This window comes from Papilio xuthus, unplaced genomic scaffold, assembly GCF_000836235.2.
Source record: "Papilio xuthus unplaced genomic scaffold, Pxut_1.1 DF827597.1, whole genome shotgun sequence".
Taxonomy (NCBI): Eukaryota; Metazoa; Arthropoda; class Insecta; order Lepidoptera; family Papilionidae; genus Papilio; species Papilio xuthus.
Genome location: NW_013531052.1, coordinates 2,039,069 through 2,062,004, shown reverse-complemented (window position 1 = coordinate 2,062,004; position 22,936 = coordinate 2,039,069). Strand labels below are relative to the sequence as shown.

At 32.0% G+C, this 22,936-nt stretch overlaps 1 protein-coding gene across 2 annotated transcripts; it reads right to left on the bottom strand.

The window, feature by feature from the left end:
- Positions 1 to 101: 101 nt before the first annotated feature.
- LOC106118372 (alpha-tocopherol transfer protein-like) lies at positions 102 to 19,417 on the bottom strand. Of its 2 annotated transcripts, none has more exons than XM_013313028.1 (7): positions 19,130 to 19,417; positions 6,128 to 6,307; positions 4,663 to 4,757; positions 4,279 to 4,432; positions 2,925 to 3,118; positions 1,642 to 1,903; positions 102 to 1,196 (listed from the first exon to the last, which is right to left on the bottom strand). In XM_013313028.1, the coding sequence occupies exons 1-7, from the start codon at positions 19,185 to 19,187 to the stop codon at positions 1,165 to 1,167; spliced, it is 975 nt and encodes a 324-aa protein (XP_013168482.1). In that variant the 5' UTR covers positions 19,188 to 19,417; the 3' UTR covers positions 102 to 1,164. The 2 variants fall into 2 exon arrangements, with proteins under 2 accessions (XP_013168482.1, XP_013168483.1); XM_013313029.1 differs by lacking the exon at positions 19,130 to 19,417 and adding an exon at positions 7,823 to 7,944.
- Positions 19,418 to 22,936: the final 3,519 nt, after the last annotated feature.

Here is a 22,936-nt window from a genome sequence, read left to right as displayed (position 1 = left end):
CTTTTATAATTAAAACAAATGTTAGTAGGATTTATCCGGAAATAAATGAAAATATTTCAACAATTTTTCGTTTTATTTTATAAAAATATACTGTGATATGACATGTACCTTATATTATTTTTAAAATTGGAATCTTATAACAGATGTATTTCAGTATTTATATTAATATTTACAATGTTAACAATATCAATCAAATTACAACATTTATTTAAAATCCCTGTTCAATGTTATCTTAAAGTTTTATATCCCTTAAAAATAAAATCACCATATACAAAATTACAATCTTAATTATATGTACGTATTATCTAAAAGGCGACTTCTACAAACATAATAATTGTAATTAAAATATAATTTATAATTAAAAAGTTCATAATTCATTTCAAATTAATTTTTATTGGATACATACTTATTATATAAAGTTTAAAATTTTCATCATTTAATCATAAAAGAAAAGTTTGTCTTTTAATAATTTTTAAAACGAAATCACAGCCTTTGTTTAAGTAACAAGAATTTAAGAAGTCAAATTATGTTGTTTTCAATTTATTAAAAATATTCGCCTTTGTTTTACGTTCATCGAAAGATTTTTGTATTTTTATCACAGACATAAATATTATTGGAAATGTACATATGAGATATACATAAATATCTAAGTATATTAAACGTAACGTAAAAATATCTTTCGATTAAAAATGCTTAACTAAAAATCTATATTTCGTTATACAATAATAAAAATATTGTATTAAAAACTTATTTGATTTGATTTGTATTCGAGCTTAGTTTTCTACGACAAACAACCAATATTCATTTAAAATATATTCTAGTTCTTATCCAGTGCTGACAACTAATTGCTATAAAAGTTTATTTCCACACTTTCATAATAAAATAGCAATATAACACATAAAATGAACTTTGCAGAAATAATTTATAATTTTTGAATTGTCAAATTAAAATTGTTTTCGAATTGATTATAAAACATTTTAGTTTACTCTTGAATTGCATATAAGTATTCATTAACTGTAAGATAAAAAATACGATCTATGATTTGTTCAGATATCCTTGAATAGAAATATAACAAAAAATGTTTACAATGTCTTTGTACTAATACTACAAGCAGTAGATAGTTTTTTTAATAAGGAGATATCACATTAGGAAAAAATGCCGTTGTTACTTCTTTTTATAACCGTAAGAATTGATAGCTGAAACAAAAAACATATATTAAATTACCTTTTTTAAAAACACGCTATTAAAATCATTATATCTTCCCGTCCATATTTCAATCACATAGGGTCTATGCACTAGGTTTCGACCTCCACATTCAAATTAATCTATCTTCTGTTAGTACGATTATTACTCCCTTAACCATGTCACTACCCCTGATGTACCTCTCCACATACATATTTAAAAAATTCTTCCCTCCTAATATGCCCATACCATCATCAGCTCACTATACGTCAACACTGAGGTTCTCGGAGCTTATCTTAAGTTAGGGCTGATTAGACCATAGTCAACCACACTGACAGTGTGGGTTGGTTAACTTCACACATATCTTTGAATATCTTCTCAGATATGTGCAGGTGCCCATACCATAAGATGAAATAAAATAACGAGAAATGAAGGGATGTTTATTATTAATTCACTGACCTTTAAATTCTCGGTCGCAGAGTAGTAAAAGTTCCAGCCATTGTGGTCCAGTTACGGGTGGTATAGTTAGAGTGCCGCCGTAGTTGTCCGGAAGACATTTGGGACTAATATGTTTGTATAGCAGTTCTCTGTCTTTGCCCATGAATATGATACGAGAGCGTAACTTCTCCTGTAAGAATGGCTTGAACACTTGGAACACCATGTTGAAGATGAAGGGCTGGTTGATTATGTACAGGCCTTTGACTCGAAGCGGTATACTTTCCTGAAAAAAAAATATTATACATAAAAATATAAAAGAAGAAAGAAAGTGGTATTATTAATCTCAACTGTTTAACCCGAATCTCCAGAGAATATGTTTCTTTTCGCTACCGCCAGCAAAGTTAGTACCGTTAAAAATTAACTGACAAAACTCTTTGGAAATTCAAGATGTTGGAATCTTACTGATATCATAAATGTGAATGATTCGATGAACGGATGGATGGATGTTTGAAAAAAGGTATCTACAGAATGGCTCTACGAATGTCGATGACATTTGGCATGGATATATAACGAAGTCTGAAAGAACACATAGGCTCCTATTTCTTTTTAAAGGAGAAGGGGGCAAAAGAGCAACGGATCGCCTGAAATTATTTGACCCGACGCCCATGGACATCCGCAACGCCGGAGAAACCGTAGATGCGTTGCCAGCCTTTTTTTAAATTTCGCGTGAAAGGAGTCGCGAGACAACTAGTAAATAAATAAAATAGTCAAATGAAGGACGGTCAATTCAAAAAAGATGTATAAACAATTTCATAAAATTAATAAAAATATTCTTCCGTGTCATATAGTTGTTGCTGTATTGTGCAATCAGTGCAGCGTAGCGCCGCGTGTAATTAGCGCAGTGTGTCACTGCCACGGACGTTAAATTGTGCTCTAAGCATTGTTCTAGCACAAATAATTAGCTAATTGCTTTACGCTCTTGAGTTATATGATGAATTATGTTGGCAAAAATATTTATCATATAATAATATTTACTATATATTAGCAAAGACCTTAAACGAACTATGTAGCAATCAAACACCCACACACCCTCAGGTTATCTTAAAAAAATGCATTTTTTATGTTACACCTACATCTTACTAATATTATAAATGCGAATATTTAGATGGATGGATAGATGGTTGCCTGAAGGTATCTCTAGAACGGCTCAACGGATCTTGATGAAAATTGGCATAGATGTAGAACATAGTCTGGAAGAACACATAGGGTACTTATTATGTTTTATTATTGATAAAATCATATACCTGTAGCCAGTCCACGATCCTCTTAGCAAATGGTGGCGTGAACTGCCAGACCTGCTGCATGCTGAGTCCGTCCATGTCGAAGATGACGACCGCGCCACACACTTGCGTCTCCGGTTCCAGCATCGCGCCCTCCAAGAACAGTACGCACCCCTTGAACACCTCATCCAACGAACATTTGTTGTGCTTCCATTTTTCTGAGAAAAAAAACAAAAGCTAAGAACAGGAAGCGCCAATAGCCTAAAGGTTAAGGGATCATGATCATGTAAGTTCGAATCCGCCGTTGGACTTTTGTCGTTAACCATATCCTAGCACAAACCGAGAGCTTAGTTAGAAAGGTTATGAGGATTCCAATTTGAATAATAAACAGAAGAATAAACAAAAAATGAAACCACTTAAACTTCAATTAGTTGAGAACAAACAAAAAAATCTGATATGGCAATTTAGTTAAATAGTAATTTGGTCGACAGATTGCACTAATTTTAAATAAATTGTTCCCACAATTTACATAAAAAATCAAATTTGTATCCGTAATCAAGGTTAATCATTTTGGTTTAAATTGCGTATTTTTTGTATTTCATATAAATAATAAAAAATTGAAAAACGTCGCTCGTAATTCTTTTAAGTCGAACAATGAAGATAAAAAAGTTGCGAAGTATAACATTAAATTTAGTACTTAATTGTTTTAAGTTATGTAAGTAAGGTTCCGGTTTATAAGATCTTATCATGTAATTATTGGACTTATAATTATAAACATACAAATACAAATGTATAAATTACATAAAATTTATAACTTAAACACCCACACATTCCAATTGCATCTCACTTAACGTGGTACGTCATAGTTGATTTAGTTCGCATCTCGTGGTGCCCATAAACGTACATCGAAAGTCAGCTGGTTAACTTAAAGGTCAAAGTGATAATTGTAAGTAACAGTCACATATTATGTTCTACATAATTAAATCATACATTAACACGACAGCGTTTATCAGCATTATTAGTTCAATAGTGACGTCTAGTGAAATCTATATCAATTAGTAGTACATGACAATTTGTCTGCATAAGGTCAAAGTCACGGTTACCAATATGATCCGTAGTCTAAACTGGTGTCATAGCATATCGTAGTTTTTTTGTTTTTTTCTAAGCCTCCTAAAAGAAAGACCGGTGAACTGATCATAGTTTCTGGTCATGGATCATGGTTCTGACTGTGTTTATGTTCACCAGTGGCAAGTCTTGATTAAAAAGAAAGACACTATTACCGAGCCTCAAAAAAGTGAGATACGTATAAAAAAGAGAAGGATATAGCCTTAAAGAGAAGTTGTGGTGAGGGAACGAATATAGGATATAGTTAACTCACTGCCTAATTCCAACACAAGCACTCGTCTTCCGAACTGATCTCTTGTGGGTAGCACTGTCAGTATGTTTTGGTTGAAGATGTTCTGTTCCTTGCTCGGAGTCAAACCCTCGTAATGTGACTGATGTTTCACTTTGAACGAGTAGTAACGTTTTATCTGAAAATAACGAATATTCTTTAGTTGGTTTAAGTGATTCTTGACTTTGCTTGAACTTTGTGGATCTCATTAATAAAGAAGGCCATCCGATGTAAAATGTAAAGTTACCCATGCTCACAGGTAGCTGTAAAAATTAAAAAGGTTGCACATGCGTTGTATACTTCTAATAGCGGGGAGAGGACAGAGAGTAAAGATATTACTTGTGTGTTGTAATCAACAAAAAAACTTACCAGATCATATGCGCTTTCAGGGTAAAACTTGCAGGGTCGCAAGAATCTGATAAGCCACGCTTCACTATGTAAAGGTACGTGTAGGTCTTTGTCATCTGTGGAAAAGATATTCTTGTAGAAACGCAAATACGATAGCATATTTGTAAACAATTAACCGTACATTGTCGTCAGCTCAGACATACTTGTCCTCTCCGAGATGCTCGGAGCCATGTTAGGGATGACTAGGCCGTAGTCAACAACGTGGGCGAGTGCAATTTGGTTAACAAAAAATTATGTCTTTGAGTTATTCGCAGATATATGCAGATTGCATTAATATGTTTTCTTGTACCGCAAGAATTTATGATAAATTTAATAAAAAAACACTGTTTATTTGTACAGCATAAAAACTATATACCTAGCCACTGCGGTGGCCTATGCTTGTACGTTTTATTGTGTTTGCACTGGACAAAGACACCAATCTTCCTAGCAAACAAGTTTTTGTACTCCCGTCGCGTCATCAATTGCCAAAGATGCTATTGAAAATTTGTTTTTTATTCCATCAATTAAAGACGCATTTATTTTCGGCAAATGACGCCAATATTTATTTATATTTTTCTCTTCATATTTGTTGTGGCGTATATTGTTCAAATATTAGCTAAGAAACTTTTTCATACGAGACAGACAAAGGACAGTTTCATCATTTTTTTTTGACATCACAAAATGAATATTAATGAACATCGTGCATGCAAGCCACCTATTGTTCCTGAAGATATGTTATTTACTTTTAAACATCTAATACTTTTGACTTGACACTGGAAATGTTGTTTTTGACAATAGAGGTCGAAGAGTAACGATTATCACGAATACGATTTATTCTTAGTATTGTGTACTAAGTTATGTAATATGTATTTATCGAAATTCATAATTTATTTTTATTTCTCAACTTAAATATAAAATAGGCGCAAAGATTCGCTTCTCGTATTGCATTCCGAGAAGCGTTTTTTTACTTTGTTGTCTGCTCACAGGGATATTCCCTGTTAATAAAACCTGTTAAACTTCTCTCGATATTTTTCCATCCATGCATCTACGCATTACCTTAGGTTACTCTTAATGTCACCGAGCTTAAGTAACCGTGGGTTTCTGACACCAAAATCTCCGTATAAAACATATCGTCATCCCTGTCTTTTATCTTTATAAAACAGAGAGAATCAATTTACAAGAAGAGAAGATTTAAGAGAATCAATAAACAATTAATTTATATCTTAATCACTTATGAGCACAACCAGCACCACAAATATTACTGCTGTTGCTGACATTTAAATGCTTTTGAGATTTATTTCCATAGCAATCACGGCTAGAATATTTCAGCCAATGGGAATGGTACATTGCCTAAAAACAGTAATCCGCATCCCTTTACGTATGCGACACCTAAGTTGTGTCCTGCGCAGCGAGCGAATTTTCGCAATGTGTGAAAGATTTTATTTACCTTCTAGGAGTTTCTTCAAGTCTTCGATGGCATGTTTGACAACTTCAGGCGTCTCACGCAGCTCCCGGCGTGCGATTTCCTGCACCGATTCGCTGGGGTCGTCCAGCTCGATCTGCAGCAGGAAGTCGCCCAGTTGCACTGCTGGTAGTGTCGTCACATCAGAGAGCATATGCTTCGATACTGCAACAAACAAATATAATTCCTATAATTATATGAAAAACAATTATAATTGCGTGAATATTTACGTACGCACGAGTGTAGCTTCCCAACAGTGAAAGAATTTTTCAAATTGGTTTAGTAGTTTCGAAGTCGATTCAGTACAAACAAACTATCAAATATTTCCTTTTTATAATATTAATATACTTGGGTACCATCCCGAATGTCGGAAAAGAACGAATATGAGTTAAAAAGCAAATCAGTCAACTTTAATTTCATTTTACAACTTGTATAAGTCAAAGAACCTAAATAAATAGATGTTTTCATTATGACTATTTAACGCTATATTTGAATAACAGTAGGTATACAAAAGTAACACTTCAGTGCAAATTAGAAAACGTCAGTCCAAGCAAAAGGATTATAACTGACGTTTTTATAACTGTTTTATAAAAACTCAATGTTATTACTGTTACCGTTGTTTTTCTGACCAAAATCTCTGTATGTAACATATCATCCCTCTCATTATCTTTAAAAAAATAGAGATACCATTATGTTGTAAAAAGTGATTTTAGTCTCAGAAAACCACCGTTATTATAGTCTTCTGTGTATTTCTTATTAATTATTGCTTGCCTTAAAAATGAAGATTAATTTTTTAAGAACGTTTTTATTAAACTTTACATTAGGTACGAAATGGATAAAGGTTACAAACAAGCTTTACAAAATTGAAAACGTTTGGATTGTTAGATTAATGACGAAATAATTGTACAAACTGGTGCAATATTATTCAAAAATAATTGCTCGATGTATGAGAGCATAAATACAATGGGTGTAAGTTGCCTTCGGCGCGTATATTTTAGGTCAAAGATCAATGTAAATTAAATAAAAAATTTATCGTTATTTTGCTATTTTTATTCTTCTACATTGTCAATTGGTAAACAAACATTATGTTTTTATGTTATATGCGAAAACTTCGTATAAAACAATTATCTTTTAGATAATAAAGAATCAAAGAAGTATCTATACAGGTCACCCTACGTTGTGTTGGTTCCCTGCTTCACCTATCTGCCTCTTCATTCAATTTTTTATGTAATTTCTGCGTATACGATTTTGAGTAAAAATTTAAATACTTATCAGACATTAGTACATTATATTAGAACTACGAAAACTTTTAACTCCGATACCTACCTTGTTTAATGAATGGAAGATAATCAGTGGAAACTATGCCCTACACCCTCGTATTTTAATCACAAATTTTATTGATATAAGTTAATTTAGAAAAATTTCTTTCATTTATCACCTTGTAATTATTTTACGGTCTAATTTCTAAACTTGAATGGTAAAAGTTATATCCTTTATTATAAATAGATTTTTATGCCTTTTTATAAATAGATTTCATTCTAAAAATCAAAGTACATTAAAAATTTTCCAAAAATTAAAAAAAAAATGTGTTTTTGTATTTAATAAACAAACTATGTAAACTATCGTGATTTTTCAAATACAGATTGTAAAGAATATAATAAAAAACATATAAACACCTACCTTTATCCATTGCAATTGTATATTTCGTAATTATGAAGTTAAAAATAAACACAATTTTGATTAATGCATACGTATGGTGAACTCGTGTAGTGTCTTGTAACTACGATAGTACGAATATGACTAACCAATGAATAACGACCGAGGCTTTATGTATATGGATATCGCACGCTATGGTAGCCATGTATTTTGGGAAATGAGGAATTTTCCCAGTATATATTTTTGACTACTATATATTTTTGAACTGATTCAACTATGCTAAAGAATTTACTAGGTTATTCACAGTATTTTTTCTAAGCATGCCGAGTCAAAGATATGACCGAAGATATGATGAGAATACCGCCAACAACATAAATGTAAATACTGTATACAATTTATAATAATCAAAACCTAAAGAACACGACTGTCATTTGTTACAGGAGTAGTCCGAAGTTTTTTTTGTTACAATGTTATTATACTACTGCCGATGTTGGTTAGGTTTTTTCTATGTTTATAGTTTTTAGGTCTTGTTGTGGAATAAAGCATAGAAGAAAAAGGGTTTTTTTTCGATCTTTACAATGGATTAATAATTTGATTTATCTCAGATTATAGATCCATATTATTATTCTAGGGTTAGTAACAGATTAAAAACTAATGTTAGTACAAACAATATAAAAATTGCATTGCTTTTTATATATCTTTTTTTATTTTCTATTTCACGATTACCAATAATTCCGGCTTCTTTATGCTTTGCAGTTTTTTCACAAGATGAATGGTCATCATGACGATGCAGTCAAATAGTTGATGTTTTGATATTTTTCTGTTTTTTTGTATGTAGTTTACCAATGATTAATTAACATCCAGTCTTAGCAACTAGTCAAGGCCAAGATAACACTTATTAAATTTTATAACCAATTTAACTCAATGTATGTATGTCTGGTACAAAACCACAAATATGAATCTAGTAAAAAATTCAAGATTTTATGATACTTTAAATAAAGTAGGTATATATGTGATATAGCTGTCACTCGCGACTCCGTCCGCGCGGAAGAAAAAAAAATTAATTAGTAGCCTATGTGTTCTTCCAGACTATGCTAGTACTGCCAAATTTCAGCAAGATCCATGCAGCCGTTCTGGAGTTGCCTTCAAACAAAGATCCATCCATCCGTTTTATAATATTATTAAGTAGTAAGATTTGGTTATCCGGGCGCCAAAAGTGAGGCAAAAAGGCCTCTGAAGTCTTTTTAACATCCCAATACGTATTATCGTTATTCATATCGTTATATGAAATAGAGATAACATAATGTTTTTGTGTTTGTGCAGTATTTTTAAGCAAGCGAAATTCACGGTAAGCATTTTTTAAATTTGAGATTTGCGACGCCATCTAGTGATGATAGGTGGAATCAACTGAGAAACTTACTTTGGTATTATTTACTCTCACCGCTAGATGTCAGAATTTAATAAATTTATTAAAATTGACGTGAAAAATTATATTAAAAAATATATGGTTTCCTGCATTATCTTGCATTTCTTATAACAAAAAGGAAATTTTAATATTTTTGTGTTTACAATGTAAGTGTAACACAAGCTTTTATTTTTTTTAATTACACACAAACGACGTAGCTAGTATTAGAAAAAAAAACTTTCACTGTTTTTTATAGCTTTAGATTTAGAGGACAAGTTTACTTTAGGCACGACTGTCTACAATTCGTGACGTAATACACAACCATACGACTTGAACTAGGAAATGTAGGCGTAGTTTTCTGTATAATGAATATTTTAAACATATTATATCCTTGAAATTACAGGTTAATTGGATTTGACACTATCCCAAAAAGGCCATGGAACTATGGTAAGTATAATATGGAGCTAGAAGCAAGAACAATTCTATTTTTACTTACAATACAGGCACATATTGTAAAGTGTAATATAAAGTCTCCTGTTTGTGTATGAAAATTAGTGAAAGTGATATAAAAGAGATTTGCCACTGGTGAATGACTTAATAATTTTCGATTAATAAAAATTAAAACCCTTAGTATTTTACTTATAAAATTGATAATATTCAAAACCATAAACAATTATGATATGACGTCAGTATAAAATATAGACAACCGGTAAGAAATAAGATCTATTAATGACACTTGGCAATAAAATACTAACTACAGTGTTGCGCACACGCATACATATAAATAAGTTATTTATATTCGAAGAAACATTTTATAAAAGTAGAAAATAACAATTAGTATCAAAGACTTAAGTCTGTTTGATTACTTTCAGTTGAAGTTCAAAGTAAAAAAGTCTATATTTGGTAATAATGATGAAAGATCGTAATATAAATCTGGGGGCTTAGCACGAAAAATAGCGAGAAAGTATTCGTAACGTCATCAATAGTATAAGATTTGTCGGTGCACATTGCGTCAATAATCTATCGCCCGCTGCACAAATCTAATACAAATGTTGCCGATGATATTGCAAATACTTTCTCGCACTTTTTCATGCTAGGCCCTTAGTACTACACAATGATATTTATTGTTCTATCGTTCACTTCTCGAACACTTTATGTGCGGCATTTCTTAACGTTTTCATTATAGACGAACAAAGGCTAATAGCGTTCAGAAAAGTTAAACAAAGAAGAATTTAAATAGTTATTAATCAAAAAGTATAAGTATATAGAAAGAAGTTATTCTTTATTTGGACGGATATATATGTATTGTTTGTTTTGGGAATTTATTTCAAAACATATAATTTTAGTTGTTTTAAGCCACTTTATTATCTTGCACATCATATTTGTGATATATTAAGGTAAAACGTAGAAGCACTTAGTGATAATAAATGCAAAAGGCGAAGCATTCAACACAGTGATGACTGCACATGTTTGGCTCGCTTCCAAATAGGGCCGGTTAATGAACGATTACACGTGGCCATAACACCGCAATGCTTTCCTATTGCTTATGTTCCTCTATTTATACCAATCAGCCGTGTGAGGTCACGGACAAACGTTCTTTGATAAGTTTTAATCTAGAATTCTATGCAAAACTCATCACAGACGCATATAAGAAAATTGTTTTCATACCGTGGATTTTCACTCACTGCCTAAGATACATGGCGACAAAAATACAAACGTTGATTCTTACAACTCTCTGATAATTTAAGGTAAACGCCGACTCGACAACTCCCCAGCCCACACGGCAAAGCTCTGCTTCGTGGTCGCACGGAACGGGACAAAGATGTTGGTTAGCTATGTCATTCACGCTTGCATGAGTGGACGTCGGGCTCTTATTTACTTGCGATATGGCTCTGCGGTCTGGTCGATGGCGAGTGTACATCTAGCCGACGCCTCGCTAACCACGGTCGGTGATCCAGACTGCGCGATGTCAACCCATAGAAGTGAAAATGGGTTATTCAAATTTTATATCTTTAGACAAGGAGTAGAGCAATGAGCGTTTACCTTCAATATCTAGACGACGAGACAAAATATCCGGTTTTTGAACTTTTTTAAATTCCAAATGTCAGGGTTGTTCATTTTTATGTTACTTGTTCCTGTATCCGTATTCGTATCCGAATATCTGAAGAAATTACAAATTACTCGCAAGTGTCGTTCAATAACGTATTCATTACCTCTACTATAAAAAGAAAGATAATGCGACAATGAATTTGATTAAAAAGTAAGTAGACGTGGCCTTCGCATTCTAATGAGATTTAGCAGATGTTTCTAAGTTATTTATGCTAAACTAATGCTGCAGTTTTACAAGATAAGTAACAAAATAATGAGCCTTCCATTGTCTTAATGTAAAGCTAATAAGTTAAAACAAATGTAGAATAATATAAAACTACGCACTTTTCTACTCCACTTCAATGGGTTATTAGATATTCTTAACAATCATTCTTTTTTATCATCAATTTAAACAATATAACGTTGCATAATAAAATAAATCTATAGACAGCCAATTATACTATTAGCTAGGAAATATAATTTCTCGTTTCGATCTCTGTTTTTTTTGAAAATAATCGTTGAACATGATATAAACTAAAACAGCTCGTTTCTGTATTGGATTACATACTGAAATCGTCACTTAAAATCACAGCAATTTACGAAGCTGGGCTAATTTAACTTCGATTTTTCCATATCATTGTTACAAAATAATTTTGTCGTAAAGTATTTCGTTAGTCACAATTGGTGTTCATTGTTGCGCGCTTATCAATTGAGAGCGAGAGTCATGAGCGTTGCCATACTGATTACAATTTCACGACACATTGAACTTTGCCCCAACCTCATTACATACTGTTTAAAATAATAAATATTGCGACCTATTAACAATATGATAGCTGTGCATAACAAAATAAATGGGCCATTGACAGTGGTATGGAGACACGAGCTCAACTAAGTAGTTGAGCCTCAAGTAAGTACTTACACTTAAAAGCACGATAAGTAAATGTGTATTTCGAAGTGTTGGTAACAACGTAAGGCATTCTGTATAAATATAGGGTCTACCATGGTAGCTTTATTTTTTAGTTAGATAAAAAAAATTGTTAATATTTTAAACCCATATCAAATAAGTTTAAACAAGGACTGCATATCTGCTAATTGTGGTCTACGTTAATCTTTCATTCAATTCCACAGACAACCATTTTATCATTTTAAATATAGATCATGATCGCCTGTGTTTTAAACAATTCGGTTAGGAATTTCAACTATTATCAATTAAGTTTTGTAAAAAAGAACTGCATAATGTAATTATCTCTGGCAATTTGCGTCTCTATGTTCAAAAATATATATAATATTATTCTTTAAATTGATTCCACAGACGTACCAGGGTTACTGATTATAGTAGTAGATTGTTTATGTCGTTTGAAATATATTAAGGTGTGAGAAAGTGCAAGAAGGTTTCAAAATGATAACGTTTATATTACGAGACGCCGTATCATAAACTTGTATATGATGACCGAGTACAACTCTTCCTCAATTTATATCACATTAACTTTCGTCACGCATGTCTTTTGTGGCATTGTCACATAGAAAGCCCTTATAAAATGATTGTAAAACCCTTTGAAATGTTTCTTGTACATATGTCCACAAATTTATTACTTACCGAACGAATTTATTTACAATGTTTTATTTTAGGGAAGTATTTTTTTAAAATCGTGAAGTGGATAAGAACAATGCCTATTACAATATTATTTAAAAAAAAACTTAAAAGATTAACTAGTAAATGTAATTTACCTTATAAATAATTAATCTCATACTTTTAATGGATGAAATCAAGCATTAAACATTAGACTGTTGCTTCATCTGGTTACAAGATTTGCTCGAAATTTTTATGTAGGTGAATGTTAATTTGATTCGCGATTATGTAAAGAGCAATTTTCCGCGGCTTTTTAAAGCTAACTGGGGAGTTGTCGAGTCGGCGGTTACCTTAAATTATCGGAGAGTTATAAGAATCAACGTTTGTATTTTTGTCTCCATGCATCTTAGGCAGATAGTGAAAATCCACGGTATGAAAACAATTTTCTTATATGCGTCTGTGATGAGTTTTGCATAGAATTGCTTTAGCAAAAATCAAAAAAACTAGTCGATTTAAGTATTCCAACTTTGAAAAATGCTGTCCATTTTCAAGATTTTTAGGGGATGGATTTTTGAAAGTCACTGCTTAGTGCTCGCCTGCATTGTCACAGTGGGCTCTTTGCAACATTTCTACTAGGTTCAGCGACAAACTTATTTGTGTCAGCGTGTTACCTTACCCGCTTATTTTACCAGGAGGCGCTAGCCAGCTATCATAATTTAGTTTGACTTACATATATTCTCCGGGTCAGATAACTTTGCCGGTCTCTACGTTGATAAAAGTCAGACAATCAGCCGGATTCTTCTTTTATAGAGTTAAATTTACAGATAATATAAAACTCTAATATGTTCTAGTTAAAATTAATTTCCTGTGACAAAAAGTTTATATATGAAATAAAAATATTACTACTTTTAGAAAAAGTGGCCACAAGTTCTTAGATAAATTTGTTTTTAATTTATTTAAATTTGCATAAAAAAAAAATTCATTTTTCCTTGTTATTTGCTTAACATAGACAATAAATGCGAGTTAATTAGCTTTATAAAGTAAAATTAATTTTTTTGCTATAAAATATGCAAATATAATCTTTAAATCAGGTTATCATTAATTTCGATGTTTCTGCGTAAAATGTTTATAAAATATTTAACATTGCCACATTCGTTATCTACGCCTACGTGCTTTAAGCGTACATTTTAGTATATTTTTCCATTCCGATGTTCGTGTTTTTAAATATTTTAGATTAACTCATTTCATCACGTCTAACTTTATCTTCATCTATTTTAATCAAATTTCATAAAATAACATATAATTACTTACTTTATTATACTTTTTAGGGTTCCGTACCTCATAGGAAAAAAACGGAACCCTTAAAGAATCACTTTGTTGTCCTCCGTCTGTCTGTCATGACCCTTTTTCTCAAAAACGCGTGGAGGTATCAAGCTGGAATTTATGTAATTCACTACGTATCTTTAAAATGGGTTAATGAAAAAAAATATGCGCAAAATAATAGTAAACCTTAACCAGATGAATGGATGTTTGATAGATACATCTCCAGAACGGCTGCATGGATGTCGCTGAAATTTGACATAGATGTAACCATAGTATGGAAGAACATATAGGCAACTAATTAAGTTTTTTAATTCTGCGCGGACAGAGTCGCGGGCGACAGTTAGTATGGTTTATATTATCGTTATAATCATCATCAGCTTCAGTTACTGCTGTAGATGACATTCTCCAATGCATTTTACCGTACTCGGCACTGTGCTTTTTGCATCAGATCTCAACTCAATTGAAGTCGAATATTCCGCACTCAAAGTTATTAAGTAGTCTCACTTAGTACATATTTAAGAAATTGATATGAGATATTACACTACGCGGAAGTCCCTTAGTAGATAATTACCAACTCCGATAGTTAAAGTATTTTTTCGCGTTGTTCACAAAACGACAATTAATCGTAAGATTTTAATCGCGGTACTAGGAAATGAATATAAATGTCCTATAGTCATGATTGCGAGAAATAACGTTATAATGGGTTAATAGAGAATAAGTATAAACGTTTTATTTACTACATAAATCGGTTTAGAAGAATTTAAATGTTTCATCTTACTGTTATAAATGCGAAAGTTTAGATTGATGCATGGATGTTTGTTAGAAGGTACCTCCAGAACGGTTGAACGGATCTGGCTGAAATTTGGCATAGATATAGAACATAGTCTGGACGAACGCATAGACACCTAATTGAGTTTTTTTTTATTCCCCGTGGACGAAGTTGCGGGTGACACCTATTAACCTATATCTCAATCTACAAATTTTAAAATAGTAAAAAATTTACCTCACGATGTCTCCTCTTTTTCTTTCATTCAAAGTAATGATTATGTAAATTTAAGAAGAAAGAATATTTTTAATAACCGCTTATATACATGAGATGTTCTCTAACACCATATTAATCTGATTTAGACCGTTCGCGTTGCATAACTTCGTGTTGGCGCTTTCAACACGCAGACAATAAAAAATATCGAACTAAAACTATGTCAAGGTCTCAACTTAAAGCTAAAAACAAATGCATGTCAATGATGCGCAAAATGTAGCATAAATAAACGATATGTATTGTAAAATACTATATTGGCATGTACTACGTGTTAGATGAATCATATCGCAATGGAATTGGTAGAACCATCTGCTGTTTAATCATACCATTGTTCTAGTAATGAGTAATTGGAGTTCTTTGTTAGGGTTCGTCTACTATTAACGTTTTTATAGCTTGTTATGAATGTTAATAGGAGTTATAAATATATTTTAATATTTGACATTTAGCATCGAAAATGAACCGGAGTACATGAAAATACTTTACGATATATAAGATAGGTTACGAGAAACTTGGACGCGGACGAGAACGAAAGTGTGCAGGAACAGAGAGGTTTAGTGGGTATGCCTCCGCTATGGAGGAGAATCCCACATAACTACCGCGTCCCCCCCGGGGGGCGGAGTACGCATAAAGCATTCCTCTCTCAAAAAAAAGTTACGAGAAACTTCTAGTAATTACGTTAAAAGAATAATACTAATATGTATTGAGTAATATTATTTAGACTTAAAAGGTCTTTTGTATTGTTAAACAATCAAATTAAGTATTTTGGTCTCACGATGTCAAAGCCTCGTAATAAACCTTAAAACCTTTTTTGTATGTAAATATTTTGACAATTCTTTCTTGTTACTTTTAAATGTTTGTTGCCTTATTTGTTACAATAAGTTGTTATAACAATAAATAACAATCTATTTTAGTAATTTTAAATGAAAGTAAAATGTAAAGTAAGAACAAAAGCCGTGCACTGTCATAGCCCTTTTGATATCCGCTTTATTGCATATGCATGAGAAAAGTTCGTTAGGTCAATGTTAAAAAATAAACAAGAACTAGTAACTTGCCTGAGGTTTCACATGTATGCGTATATTATTTTCCAGACTATAAATTAATGTACATTGATTCTCCGAATAACGCTATAAATGGGAAAACAATTTGGAAATATTTAATCGACAGTTTTAAATCGTTCCTCTATATATGCCGGAAAAGTTTTGTCTACAATATTTCTAACCGTGGGTTTCTAGAACCAAAATAATCGTTAAAAACATATTGTTATTTCTGTTAAATCAAGGTAATTTATAGGGGTAAAGGTATGTTTTATGCAAAGATTTTTGTCTCGGAAACCAACGTTAAAGAGACAACATTTTTTTATCTATTTTGTCAAGAAAAAACTGGTTTTGTAAAACTGGTATGTGTTCAGTAAAACCAAGGCGTTCTATGTAATCCATTAAATATCATTCAGATGGAAAAAATAGGTTATTTTTATATATATTCCTAATTCTTTTAATCATGGCATACTCTCTTGATTACTAAATTAGAATGATTATATAAGTTGTTTGTAAGTGAAGCTCACTAAGTTTTCATGTTGTAATAAAGTCTTTGTCGAAATTATTCAAATTAACTAATTCACTTGAACCGGTTTGAAGTTTGAACTAGATATAACTTGCAAAAATAATCTCAACCTCTACGGTTATGTTACTTGTACTAAATACATATAATTAATTCAATACGCGAGTTTTTATGTTATAACATTACTATCTTACTAATGTTAGGAAGAAAATCCGACACTGTGCCGGTGTACTAGCACAACACTAGCCTTACTAAAATGTCGACATCTATGTTCCCTCACTTATCATTCTGACACTTGACTTTGCAATGAAAGCGCGCCATTCGCCCCAAAGGATTAATAATGTCTAAAACTAATATTGTAAATTTGAATGTTTTAATGTATCGACGAATGTTTGTTAGAAGGAATCTCCAAAACGGCTTTGTGGATGTCAATTAAATTTGGTATAGATGTAGAATGTAGTCTGGAAGAATACACATAGGCTACCTATGATGTCGGAAATTCGTACGGTTCCCATGGGACACGTTTGATTTGTATATTTACTACATAACTCTGTAACGGTTCAAAACATTGATTGTTCACCTATTTTTAATTCGTCGCAGACAAAGTCGAGGGCTAAGGCTAGTTATTAATAATGTTGTTATTTTTAGTACTCTTTATTAAAATTGCCGATAAATTATATTGTCAAGAATTTCAACATAAAAATAATATAAAAAAATTAAAAATACATATGTGCTATGCCAGTAATTATGGTATAAAGTAATTAAATAAATAGAACTGGCTGAATCCATCCAATGTGGCTCTAAATTAATTAAAATCGTAACAACAATGTAAGCAATAATCAATAAAAAAACCATAGCCGTCAAGAAATCAAATGGCGTGTCGGACCGGAAGAACATAATTAGTGTTTTTCAAAACTTAAAGTAATTACATAAATAGTATTAAGATCATTGAGTCACGCTACAAGTAACCGAAATTACTTTTTTTGTGCAAGAAGTTTGCTTTTTTATTGAAAAATCTTTCAAATTTCGATATTACGAGTTACTTAACTGTTATAAAGTGAACAATGAATACTTCTTTAGTGTTAAGAAAAAAACTTGAGCTATGTGGAAATATCTATCAATTGTTGATGATTTATATAAGTATTGATAAGTTTTTGGCGATCAAAACGCGTATCTATAAATATATTGCTATAATTAAAACGAAGAAAAAAAAAGTTCATGGTTTTTTTTATATCATTAGGTGGCAAACGAGCGAGCGGCCACCTGAAATCGCTGAAATAGCGAAGTGACCGTTGCCTGCATGTCTATGGGCAACGGTCACTTTGCTATGCAATTGCGTATGTCTATACGCAATTGCATTTGCGTTGCCTACCTTGATTCGACGGAGGACAGGATGCACAGAAACAAAATGTTTTCCCTTTCCATGCATCCTCTCATCCGGAAAGTCCATTTCCACTTCCCATGGTTGGTCCCAGGTTGTCTTGACTTTTGGTTTCTTTAAAGATAGCAGTAAAAACATAGATGACATGAGTTTGGACAAAGATTGTATGTACTGCATTGAGTGCATTGAATGAGTTTATGAACCTTTAAATCACAGATATACAATTCTTAACCTTGGATGATTAATAGTGATGTAACATTTAAGTTGGGTTTTCATCCAAAGACCAAAACTCAGGAATATTCTTCATATTCATTGGAATTATTCATGTTATAAAAGTACCTATTTCGAGAATAATTTTCTACAAAACTGAATCTAGCAACACAGAATTTGCATTTTAAATATACGTTAAATGAATATGGTAATATCAACTGCATTTTGACCTTAAAAGTTACACAATAATAATTAGAAATGGTAGGCATTGTAGATATGTTAAGTAAAATATAAACGCGGTATGGAAAAATAAAGAGGTCAATGAGTTTAAGAAGCGAGAGGTGTATCAGGCTCCCGTCAAATTGAAGTCTGTGGTCCCTGTTTACCTCTCTGGGTTATGGTCGTGAGTTATGTTGCTGTTATGAGTTCAAACTTGCTTTTGTTTATCTATTGTTCTCTAGATTGTTATGATTGATCTCATTTTGATATGAGTGTTTATCAAACAATTATGCCAAACATCAAGACCGTTTGGTGCGACCTCACTTTACTATGTTGCCAAATGTTTTACCTACTTATGCAACTTATATGTTGCGTTACATACAATAAAAGTATGCTCGAGAAGATTTAATATTTCTTGAGATCAAACATCGATAAACGAAAAAAAAAATTGCAATAAATTTTTGTTACTTTACCCACACAATATTTTATTACAACCTCGTTTTTCAAAAAATTATTTAAAAAATAAAAGGAGTACTCACGCTCAGGTGTGACCTCACGTAAAACGATTCTGGTCTGTGGTTCCTGTTGGGCCGGCATTGTGCCTAAGGGACTAAGGGTTCACTTTATGTTATTGAACTTTGCAAAGAAGCACACGTAAAACTTGAATAAAATATCTGCACTTAGTGTACTGTGATCAATTATATATCAAACAAAGAAGGATTTTTAATTACAGTTTATCTCATATTTAGCGCAAAAATGGTTTGTTTTTGTTTAAAACGAGCCGACGTCCTCCCCCTACGAAAGATCGCGTAAGACTGACTCACGCTCACGAGCGAGCTCACTCGACTGACGAAGTCACGACTCAGACACAAAGTCGCAGATCGCAGTCCGCAATACCAATGCAACACCTATGTAATATAAGGAATTGAGATGGAGAAGCGTGCAATGCGATGCGCAGGGTTCCCCAAGTTCTGACATAGTGCATGGTCTTGTTTTTAGATAAGCGTGAAACTCAGTAAATTATTTATTTATATTTATCTTTGTAATGAAAATATCTGTCTCGTCCAAAGCAGGACGTATGGTCATGTTAATCATGCTGCAATTCATATTTATAAACGCATACTGACTTAAAAGTTTACACACACAAACCAAGCACACTAGTAAGTATTTATTGTTCGTTTTCATTTGACAAAGGGTAATTGCTTGTGTGACATGTCCTGTCATCTAAATGGCAAAGTATTGGGGAAATACACCTAAAATTTATAACTGAGATAAATCTCAAGATTAAAAGCATGACTGACCATTGCGTTTAATATTTAAAAAAAACATAAGTTGGTTTTCCTATTTTTTTTTAACACAACCTTTGGTATGGAAAAATGCATTGGAAAATTACCACGCATTTTTCCATTTTGAGTTAGTTGCATTAAAGTAGTTTTTTTTTAAATACATAATTACCATAAAATTAATCCGTGTTTAGCGAAATCTTAATATGAGTCAATTACAATTCATAAGTCACGTTAAGGCGTTAGAGACAGGTTGACGATGAAGTAACTTTAGAGAAAGTAAACAATGTAAATAATTAGGTCTATAAATAAGCCCGGAATACTGCGCGATGAATTAAACGGAAAATATCCATTCGTCGCACATCGATATCACTTATTTCATCAGCAGTGGTGGAAACATAGGCAAATGTAAGATGGCGTAAATTTAACTTTTTAATTAAAATTTTATAGTAAGTTGCATAATTTTTAAACAATTAATAAAGCTTCTGTGTAGACTTATTTTTTTAAATACTGCCATCTAGTGGCGAATAGCATAAATCAACGCAGCACGAGAATCTTCAAAACTCATTTTAGTTTCTTTATTTGTTACAACATGGCGCTGTCTTGTTAATTTATATAAATACACGATCTTGCTCTTAATCCTTTACAGTGGGTAGGCAGAGATTATGATTTTCCTATCGTCTTTCCGTCTCTTTAATATTGGTGCGCCTAAGTAGATTCATATTGTGGTATTTTTGCATATCACAAACTTACTATACATCAACACTGAGGGGCTCGGATCCTACCCTAAGTTAGGGGTAACAAGGCAATAGTTAACCACGCTGGCACCCCTTTCATCATTGACGGGATGGCGGGGGGGGGGGAGCACCCGCCGCCATGCGCCAAGTCGGGAGAAATGGGGGAGCTGTAATAAATTACTGTCTGGAATAGCTCATAGGCTACTTACTAAGTTTTTTTTTAATTCCACACAGACGAAGTAATGAGCATAAACTCGTTAAAGTACATTTTACGCAGTTTTATAACTACTTTTGCAGCGATTTTGACATTGGGCTCTGTAGTCAGAACAAGGTTCGTGTCTTACAAAAGTGATTTTAAAGGAAACAGAAACTGCATTTATTAATTATAAATTTTTATAGCAGCTATATTAAATTAACCCAGTTTTTTAATTCGTATTTAACAAGAAAGATGTTATAAGAATATGTAAATGTAAATTGTAATCAAAAAAGTGAAAAATATCTTTGAAAGATCTTTTCATTTTCTTTTTGTTTTGATTACGTAAAAATATAAGAATTAATAAGGCTTTGTCGTCATTAAATATGTTATACATTTATATATTATTTACTATAAAAGGAATCCTGTAAACAAACTTTAACTAAGCTCTAAGGTAAAGTAATTATTAAGCTATGGCTAAGTTACGTAAATTTTATTATATTACAACTTTTTTTAATATAACACTGTAACCGTGGATTTCTGACATCAAAATCGCTGTATAAAACATATCGCCATCCCTGTCTTTATCTTTGGTAACACAGAGAAAACAATATGTTTCAAACGGAGATTTTGGAGTCAGAAACTCAAGGTTAGTTAACCTAATACCACCTATCTGCCTCACCTTGGCTTACTCGCGATATTGTTTATAATAATTAAATAATTGTTAATTAAAACAGAAAAAAAGTTCAGGTAAAAATACTTGTGTACTACTCTGTATTCGTGGAAAACATTAACGCATCAATATTGTGTGCGTCTTGCAACAGAGTTAATTAAAATGATTTTAAATATCACTTAAAATGTAACTAATGAGCTTTGAAATAACATAGTTACATCTTACAAATATTATAAATGCGAATGTCTGGATGTATGGATGAATGGATGGATGTGCTTGAAGGTATCTTCAGATGGACTGCACGGATATTGCTAAAAAGCATAGATGTAGAACATAGTCTGGAAAAATACATAGGTTACTAATTAAGTTTGTTTTTAACACCGCGCGGACGAAGTCGCGGGCGATAGCTCGTTTAAATATGAATGCAAAAATATTAATTTGTTCTTGAACAATGTGAGGTTGGTGAGCTTACATTTTAAAGGTAATTTCAAGATTGGTACTGACCAATAATAGTGAGCAAAAGGTTAATTTTAATGTCACCACAGTTCAGTAAATATGTTTTGCTATAACTTATTATTTTTATTTACAAAAAACGACATCTGCAGACTTTTGGTCGGTACTCTTTTTAGTACATATTCTTTATTCTTAATATTTTTTTTTAATTTCTGAAGAGTATTATACGGTGTTCATAATTTTAAACAGCCTGTATTTTAAATATGATATCCTAGTAAATGAGTCAAGGCAAAATTGTTGTAATAATTAAGTGTGCAATAAAAATTCTTTATTATCTACCTTGTATGATGTCTGTAACGTTTAAGTTTTCAGTCGAATATATGTGATAAATATTCAAATGGCTTATTTAATAGCTCGTGTATAGTAAGATTGATGATTTTATTATCTTTAATAAGCTATAAATAATAAATACCAAGATTGGTCTGTTCGTCTTCTATTGTCATTGAATTCTTATTGAGAATTAACTTGATGAAGTTTTTTTTTAACATTAAAATTATATTACTTTGATGAAATCTTGCAATGCATTGCTCAATAGTTAGATTAACTTTAATAAAACCAAAGAGATACTTTAAATTATGCACGGCAATTATTTATGTAGCACAAAAAGTAATAAATATATAACTGCAACCTTTCTATGTTCTTTGATGTACAAGCTTAATTAAAATTTTGTCGAAAATCATGATTTTAACACTATAGATATGATTTTAATTTTACTTCCTATTGAAAAGTAATTGCCTTGATTTGGTGCAGATGTACTCAGTAGCAATTTCAAGAGATATGAATTGTAAACTCGCCTGCGTCAAAATAAATAGTAAAGCTATGTATAATGTTTCTTTTGACGCAGTTTAGTCAAATCTTACATGTCTTACTAATATAAAAGCATTTTAGATTGATGGATGAATGTTTGTTTGAAGGTATATCTCCAAAACAGCTGCATGTATCTGAAT

Coding starts and splice junctions, on each gene's coding strand:
- LOC106118372 (XM_013313028.1), bottom strand. CDS start 19,187: ATGCCGGCCCAACAGGAACCACAGACCAGAATCGTTTTACGTGAGGTC. Junction 4,758..6,127: donor CTTGAAGAAACTCCTAGAAG/GTAAATAAAATC, acceptor TCTTTTCCACAG/ATGACAAAGACCTACACGTA. Junction 1,197..1,641: donor CTGCGACCGAGAATTTAAAG/GTCAGTGAATTA, acceptor TTTTTGTTTCAG/CTATCAATTCTTACGGTTAT.